General features: G+C 44.5%; 1 protein-coding gene across 4 annotated transcripts in view; it reads right to left on the bottom strand.

Moving 5' to 3' along the window:
* LOC109871724 (sodium- and chloride-dependent glycine transporter 1) overlaps positions 1–9,228 on the bottom strand; it is an 84,034-nt gene that overhangs the window by 4,443 nt on the left and 70,363 nt on the right. For all 4 annotated transcript variants that reach the window (XM_020462690.2, XM_020462691.2, XM_020462693.2 and 1 more), the window contains 5 exons: positions 1,660–1,897; positions 1,198–1,332; positions 948–1,047; positions 717–817; positions 283–453 (listed from right to left, as the gene is read on the bottom strand). In XM_020462690.2, coding sequence (XP_020318279.1) covers positions 283–453; positions 717–817; positions 948–1,047; positions 1,198–1,332; positions 1,660–1,897 — 745 coding nt within the window. The remainder of the gene's footprint in view (positions 1–282; positions 454–716; positions 818–947; positions 1,048–1,197; positions 1,333–1,659; positions 1,898–9,228) is intronic.

Raw genomic sequence — 9,228 nt, 5'->3', positions numbered from 1 at the left:
CTGTAAGGGGTAAAGGTTCAGAGGTCAATGTGATGGGAGGGACACAGGTTTATTATTTATTGCTAATTAGAGGCAGGTAAAGTAGGTGAGAAAGTTCTGGAATAACATAACACAAAATCGGGTTCTCTTTTACTATCCTTCATTTCTTTCAGTTCAAAGACCTTCGGCAACATGTTCCATTCAACAGAAAAAAATTAAACACTTCCACTACTAGTGCGAACAACATCTGCTTCCAATACTAAAGACAGACAAAGCTCTAAACAGAGATCCTGTGGATTTTACCTCCAAAAATGTTGTTCCCTCAGACTTGGAGATCTTGTAGAGAGCATAGATGGGTATACATGTGACGGAGGACATGGCCATAAGGAAGCCGATGGCTAGGGACCAGCCGGGGTACACGTAGTCATTGTAGGTGATGGGCTTGTACTGGATCACTGTGAAGATCAGGATGAACTGCAAATGCAAAGAGGGGAGAGGGGTCACCGGGGTCAAGTCATTTAATTTAACAGAATATACCCTATTTCAATCCTCATACAGTACATATCTTCATCGATCACTTGTGTATGTCTCATGGTATTCTGGCAGGTGTTTTGCATGACAGGTGTGGTTGAGCAACACAGATTAGCGAGGATTAGACAAGTGGAATGGAATGCAGAGCAGGTCAAGCCTCTAAAACATGTCAACAAGGAGGCACTGGGTGGTAGCTACTATCTTACAGATATGATGATGGGCGACACAAATCTCCAGCAGACGCGGAAGAAGATGGGAGGGGGGAAACCCAGCATCATCTCAACGTCCTTGAAGTATTTCTTGTGTCCTGAACACAAACAGTACAGAATGTTGTCAGTCATTCTATTCCAGTCAGTTTGATTAGCTTTCACCAAGAGCGTTGGCAGAGCATTGTGGACGATAGGCATTTATAATCGAGGAAAGACAGTTGGACTCACCATAGACGTACATGATGCAGATGCACATGATGCAGGAGATGATAACCAGAGAGAAACTAGCAGCGTAGTTATCCATGAGCAGTAGCCAGTAGATCCCAGCCTAGATACATGAGGTAGAGAACGCAACATCAGTATACATCCTGAATATTTGTGCCTGGATAATTAAGTGTGTGTTTATGTGTGTGTACACATGCATGTGTATGTTTGTGTGTATGTGTGTGTATGTGTGTAAACATCTCCAGTCCATTACCTGTGTGGTGAGCGGCACCCCCAACAGGAAGCCCACTATAGCCACTCCTCCTGTGACCACCGTTTTGTTCCTAATGATCCAGTCAGTACCGATCTCATCCACGATGGCCGTTACCAGGGTCTCCAGCAGGCAGAACTGCACACCGGGACACACACTGACAGGTCAACACTCAGCAGTGACTATGCATAGATAATAAACAGCGATTAGCAGCAGTGTACAAAAGGGAGGGGGGTCAATGTAAATTATCCGGTGACGGTATTATTAATTGTTCAGCAGTCTTATGGCTTGGGGGTAGAAGCTGTTGAGGAGCCTTTTGATCCTAGACATGCATGCAATGATGTCAGAGAGAATAAACAGTGTTACCCTATTCCATACATAGTGCACTACTTTTGACCAGAGCCAAACGGTAATAGGGTGCCATTTGGGACAAAGCCAGGATATCATGGTGATTGACAGACTCACCTGCGTCCCCAGGCCCAGCAGGATGAGCATGAAGAAGAAGAGCAGGGACCAGAGGGGGGAGATGGGCAGCAGAGTGAGGGCCTCTGGGTAGGCCACGAAGGCCAGGCCGGGGCCGTGGTCGGCCACCTCAGATACATCCACGTTCAGGTGGTGGGCCATGAAGCCCAGGATGGAGAAGATGACGAAGCCTGCATACACGCTGGTTGCACAGTTGGTGATGCTGATGATGATGCTGTCCCTGTATGGGTAACCAATCAAAGGAGAGAAAACAGGAAGAGAAGGTTATTAGTATATTACATTAATCAGCATTATGTTGTATCGGTCCACTAAGATGCAATCGGTGCATTTCACCCTCATAGATACAGTGGGGCAGAAAAGTATTTAGTCAGCCACCAATTGTGCAAGTTCTCCCACTTAAAAAGATGAGAGAGGCCTGTAATTTTCATCATAGGTACACTTCAACTATGACAGACAAAATGAGAAAAAATAATCCAGAAAATCACATTGTAGGATTTTTTATGAATTTATTTGCAAATTATGGTGGAAAATAAGTATTTGGTCACCTACAAACAAGCAAGATTTCTGGCTCTCACAGACCTGTAACTTCTTCTTTAAGAGGCTCCTCTGTCCTCCACTCGTTATCTGTATCAATGGCACCTGTTTGAACTTGTTATCAGTATAAAAGACACCTGTCCATAACCTCAAACAGTCACACTCCAAACTCCACTATGGCCAAGACCAAAGAGCTGTCAAAGGACACCAGAAACAAAATTGTAGACCTGCACCAGGCTGGGAAGGCTGAATCTGCAATAGGTAAGCAGTTTGGTTTGAAGAAATCAACTGTGGTAGCAATTATTAGGAAATGGAAGACATACAAGACCACTGATAATCTCCCTCGATCTGGGGCTCCACGCAAGATCTCACCCCGTGGGGTCAAAATGATCACAAGAACGGTGAGCAAAAATCCCAGAACCACACGGGGGGACCTAGTGAATGACCTGCAGAGAGCTGGGACCAAAGTAACAAAGCCTACCATCAGTAACACACTACGCAGCCAGGGACTCAAATCCTGCAGTGCCAGACGTGTCCCCCTGCTTAAGCCAGTACATGTCCAGGCCCGTCTGAAGTTTGCTAGAGAGCATTTGGATGATCCAGAAGAAGATTGGGAGAATGTCATATGGTCAGATGAAACCAAAATATAACTTTTTGGTAAAAACTCAACTCGTCATGTTTGGAGGACAAAGAATGCTGAGTTGCATCCAAAGAACACCATACCTACTGTGAAGCATGGGGGTGGAAACATCATGCTTTGGGGCTGTTTTTCTGCAAAGGGACCAGGACGACTGATCCGTGTAAAGGAAAGAATGAATGGGGCCATGTATCGTGAGATTTTGAGTGAAAACCTCCTATCAGCAAGGGCATTGAAGATTAAACGTGGCTGGGTCTTTCAGCATGACAATGATCCCAAACACACCGCCCGGGCAATGAAGGAGTGGCTTCGTAAGAAGCATTTCAAGGTCCTGGAGTGGCCTAGCCAGTGTCCAGATCTCAACCCCATAGAACATCTTTGGAGGGAGTTGAAAGTCCGTGTTGCCCAGCAACAGCCCCAAAACATCACTGCTCTAGAGGAGATCTACATGGAGGAATGGGCCAAAATACCAGCAACAGTGTGTGAAAAGCTTGTGAAGACTTACAGAAAACGTTTGACCTCTGTCATTGCCAATAAAGGGTATATAACAAAGTATTGAGATAAACTTTTGTTATTGAACAAATAGTTATTTTCCACCATAATTGGCAAATAAATTCATAAAAATCCTACAATGTGATTTTCTGGATTTTTTTCCTCATTTTGTCTGGCATAGTTGAAGTGTACCCATGATGAAAATTACAGGCCTCTCATCTTTTTAAGTGGGAGAACTTACACAATTGGTGACTGACTAAATACTTTTTGCCCCACTGTATTTCCAGTTCAAATTCATATTAAACAGTCTACATCTTAATTGCATAATAGCAAATAGTGATAAATACTGAAGAGAGAGAAAGAGATGTGAGAAATATGTTTCCTGCTTACAGCTGGTGGGTTTGTTAGTTACAGTACTTACTACTCTATCATTGATAGCCAATTTTAATGGGTGGCGACCCACTTCCTGTTAATGGTGGGTCGCGACGTGTCAGAGTAAATGTATAATTATTTCATGAATTACTGGAATTGATTTGGTCAAGTGCACCTGAGCTCTCTGTTCAGTGGGCTCTCTGCTTAGCAGCGGTCTCTGCTCAGTTTAGCAGCTGGCAGAGTGGGAGAGGGAGATGCCAGTGTGCTTCGAGATGTACCAGATATTTTTTCTGCAATTTTCTTGAAGATCACTCCGCGACCACACGCTGCAGCTCTGTTGTTCAGCAGCAGATGCGCCGTTAGTATGGGATCAATATCATGCCAAATGTATTCACAAATGTAAATCACCAATCCACAAATGTAAATCAAAGTGATTTACATTTGTGGATTGGTGATTTACATTTGTGGAAAGTGATTTACATTTGTGAATACATTTGGCATGATATTGATCCCATATGTTAGCCACTGACCACTGACCCTCACCGCTGGCATCAAATGGACTGACTGAGCTCAATAGTCATGGAACGCAAAAACAGCGATGAGTTTCTCTCTCTTTCATACAAACTTTGAGAAATAACTAGGAGCGCCCACAATATGTTTTGTACAGGGAAGTGTTGAGTAATAAGACTCTCAAAACAAACAAATGAATAAAACGACACGTCCTGACCAAACAGCCACAGCATGACGGTAAACACAGGGAGTTCTTTCAGAACAGGGCAGAATGCTTCAGGAAACTGTGCTGTGCTTCGACAGTGGAAAAGTAAGTCAACCAGCAAGGCATTGTTGTCATTTTATAACAGGTGATGATAAGCAGAAATAAGAAAGTAACGTTACTATCTCTCATAGTAGTAGATGTGAGTTTCTCTTTCAAATAATCCCCTGGCCTTGTACACAGCTAATGGCTAACGTTAGCCAAAGCAAGCTAGCTAGCTATTATTGATAGTGATACCCCTAAATACAGATGAAGATGAAAAATGATCGGGCCTACTGTACATCATACTTTAGAAATGATCGGGCCTACTGTACATCTTCCTGTAGAAATGATCAGGCCTACTGTACATAATACTGTGGAAATGATCAGGCCTACTGTACACCTTACTGTGGAAATGATCAGGCCTACTGTATATCTTCCTGTAGAAATGATCAGGCCTACTGTACATATTACTGTAGAAATGATCAGGCCTACTGTACACCTTACTGTAGAAATGATCGGGCCTACTGTACATCTTACTGTAGAAATGATCAGGCCTACTGTACATCTTACTGTAGAAATTATCAGGCCTACTGTACATCTTACTGTAGAAATGATCAGGCCTACTGTACATCTTACTGTAGAAATGATCAGGCCTATTGTACATCTTACAGTAGAAATGATCAGGCCTACTGTACATCTTACTGTAGAAATGATCAGGCCTACTGTACATCTTACTGTAGAAAGTCCAGGTTGGAACGGTTGGTGTTAAAATACAATAAATATGTTTTATTCTGAACTGGAATAAACTGATTGAAGCAAGATACTTTTGGGGGCAAACACACACACTGTTCTGGATTCGTGTGGAACTGAAGGCGCGAACCACTGCTTTTAATCAGGGCAAGGTGTCTGGTAACATGACTGAATACAAACAGCGCAGCTATTCCCTCCGCAAGGCTATCAAACAAGCTAAGCGCCAGTACAGAGACAAAGTAGAATCTCAATTCAACGGCTCAGACACAAGAGGCATGTGGCAGGGTCTACAGTCAATCACGGACTACAGGAAGAAACCCAGCCCAGTCACGGACCAGGATGTCTTGCTCCCAGGCAGACTAAACAACCTTTTTGCCCGCTTTGAGGACAATACAGTGCCACTGACACGGCCTGCAACGAAAACATGCGGTCTCTCCTTCACTGCAGCCGAAGTGAGTAAGACATTTAAACGTGTTAACCCTCGCAAGGCTGCAGGCCCAGACGGCATCCCCAGCCGCGCCCTCAGAGCATGCGCAGACCAGCTGGCCGGTGTGTTTACGGACATATTCAACCAATCCCTATACCAGTCTGCTGTTCCCACATGCTTCAAGAGGGCCACCATTGTTCCTGTTCCCAAGAAAGCTAAGGTAACTGAGCTAAACGACTACCGCCCCGTAGCACTCACATCCGTCATCATGAAGTGCTTTGAGAGACTAGTCAAGGACCATATCACCTCCACCCTACCTGACACCCTTGACCCACTCCAATTTGCTTACCGCCCAAATAGGTCCACAGACGATGCAATCTCAACCACACTGCACACTGCCCTAACCCATCTGGACAAGAGGAATACCTATGTGAGAATGCTGTTCATCGACTACAGCTCGGCATTCAACACCATAGTACCCTCCAAGCTCGTCATCAAGCTCGAGACCCTGGGTCTCGACCCCGCCCTGTGCAACTGGGTACTGGACTTCCTGACGGGCCGCCCCCAGGTGGTGAGGGTAGGCAACAACATCTCCTCCCCGCTGATCCTCAACACTGGGGCCCCACAAGGGTGCGTTCTGAGCCCTCTCCTGTACTCCCTGTTCACCCACGACTGCGTGGCCACGCACGCCTCCAACTCAATCATCAAGTTTGCGGACGACACAACAGTGGTAGGCTTGATTACCAACAACGACGAGACGGCCTACAGGGAGGAGGTGAGGGCCCTCGGAGTGTGGTGTCAGGAAAATAACCTCACACTCAACGTCAACAAAACTAAGGAGATGATTGTGGACTTCAGGAAACAGCAGAGGGAACACCCCCCCATCCACATCGATGGAACAGTAGTGGAGAGGGTAGCAAGTTTTAAGTTCCTCGGCATACACATCACAGACAAACTGAATTGGTCCACTCACACAGACAGCATCGTGAAGAAGGCGCAGCAGCGCCTCTTCAACCTCAGGAGGCTGAAGAAATTCGGCTTGTCACCAAAAGCACTCACAAACTTCTACAGATGCACAATCGAGAGCATCCTGGCGGGCTGTATCACCGCCTGGTATGGCAACTGCACCGCCCTCAACCGTAAGGCTCTCCAGAGGGTAGTGAGGTCTGCACAACGCATCAACGGGGGCAAACTACCTGCCCTCCAGGACACCTACACCACCCGATGCTACAGGAAGGCCATAAAGATCATCAAGGACATCAACCACCCGAGCCACTGCCTGTTCACCCCGCTGTCATCCAGAAGGCGAGGTCAGTACAGGTGCATCAAAGCTGGGACCGAGAGACTGAAAAACAGCTTCTATCTCAAGGCCATCAGACTGTTAAACAGCCACCACTAACATTGAGTGGCTACTGCCAACACACTGTCAATGCCACTGACTCTACTCCAGCCACTTTAATCATGGGAATTGATGGGAAATGATGTAAATATATCACTAGCCACTTTAAACAATGCTACCTTATATAATGTTACTTACCCTACATTATTCATCTCATATGCATACGTAGATACTGTACTCTATATCATCGACTGCATCCTTATGTAATACATGTATCACTAGCCACTTTAACTATGCCACTTGGTTTACATACTCATCTCATATGTATATACTGTACTCGATATCATCTACTGTATCTTGCCTATGCTGCTCTGTACCATCACTCATTCATATATCCTTATGTACATATTCTTTATCCCCTTACACTGTGTATAAGACAGTAGTTTTTTTTGGAATTGTTAGTTAGATTACTTGTTCGTTATTACTGCATTGTCGGAACTAGAAGCACAAGCATTTCGCTACACTCGCATTAACATCTGCTAACCATGTGTATGTGACAAATAAATTTGATTTGATTTGATTTGATTTTGATTTGATTTGGATTCCTTATATACAGCAGGAAGCAGCCTCCTGTCTGACTGAGAAAGCAGTAGATGTTCTGGTCCAGTTTGGCACCACATACCTATGTCAGTCAGGGTTCTCAACTCTGGCACACTTAAAAAAACACGTACAGAAACAGTCTCAATGCAGAGCATGACCTCAGTGTTGCACTGTCAAAAACTGAGCCCAGAATAGACATGCTTGTTGAAAACTTCAGCCTGCTACACACCTCTCATTAGGACTGTGTGGGTGTTCTGGTCTACATCTGTGTGATGTGATCAATCAGTTTATTCCAGTTCAGAATGAAAATGATTTATTGTATTTTAACTGCAACAGTTCCAACCTAGATAGATATGTAAGAGTGTTTTTAATGGGAAAAATAAACATGAATAGCTATTTATATGGGTCATTAATTTAATTGTTTGTTTATGTCTGTATTACATTTGTTTTAGGCATAAGGGCAATGAAATGTACTGATATTTATTTATAGTTGCATATTTGCCTAAGCTTGGGTCCCAGGAAAACACAGTATTTCTAATTTGGGTCCCAGGCTGAAAGAGTTTAAGAACTCCTGATTTATAGTATACTGTCCATCATTTCTGCCCTTCAACCACATGGTGGTGTTATAGAGAAGAGAAAACCTCTTCCAGTTTCCAGGAGAGTTTTGAGTTGGACTACAGTAAACTACAAAGTTAACAATGCAACCGCAGGCGTAACAGCAGTCAATTTTTTTGGTCTCCTTCACTCTCTCAGTGTGATGCCTCTGTCCTCCAACTACAGTACAGTGGCATGCAGTACACACCATCACACCATACACACCATACTCCATACACACCATACACCACACACCATCACACCATACTCCATACACACCATACACTATACTCCATACACACCATCACACCATACTCCATACACACCATACACCATCACACCATACTCCATACACACCATACTCCATACACACCATACACCACACACCATACACACCATACACACCATACACCACACACCATACTCCATCACCCAACCATACTCCATGACAATCACACCATACTCCCATACCACACCATACACACCAAATCAATCAAATCAAATCAAATTTAATTATATAGCCCTTCGTACATCAGCTGATATCATGGCCACACCATACACCATCACACCATACTCCATACACACCATCACACCATACTCCATCACACCATACACCACCACACCATCACACCCATACACCTACACACCATACACCACACACCATCACACCATACACCATCACACCATACTCCACACACCATACACCACACACCATACTCCATACACACCATACACCACACACCATACACCACACACCATACTCCATCAATTCTTGCAATTTGTAGCTGCCCTCCTCTATTCTGCACCAATTCTGTTCATCTCTGCTGACACTGTAGCGTGATCGCACCCAGAGAGGCAACAAAGACCCCTCCTGATTCACTCCAACTGAGCACGAAGAACTGCAATAGTGTAACCGCTTACACAAACTCCAGGGATTTGTCTGCCATTGTAATCCTTGGGCATGCCGCCCGAAGCATTTTTTTCGGTTGCCTAAATCCAAACAGTTTAAAAAAAAGACATTTTCGGGATGAAAAACGCTTGAAATGTAAACT

Source organism: Oncorhynchus kisutch, linkage group LG27, assembly GCF_002021735.2.
Source record: "Oncorhynchus kisutch isolate 150728-3 linkage group LG27, Okis_V2, whole genome shotgun sequence".
NCBI classification, from domain to species: domain Eukaryota; kingdom Metazoa; phylum Chordata; class Actinopteri; order Salmoniformes; family Salmonidae; genus Oncorhynchus; species Oncorhynchus kisutch.
The sequence above is the reverse complement of the archived record's forward strand: the minus strand, read 5'-3'. Positions and strand labels throughout refer to the sequence as shown.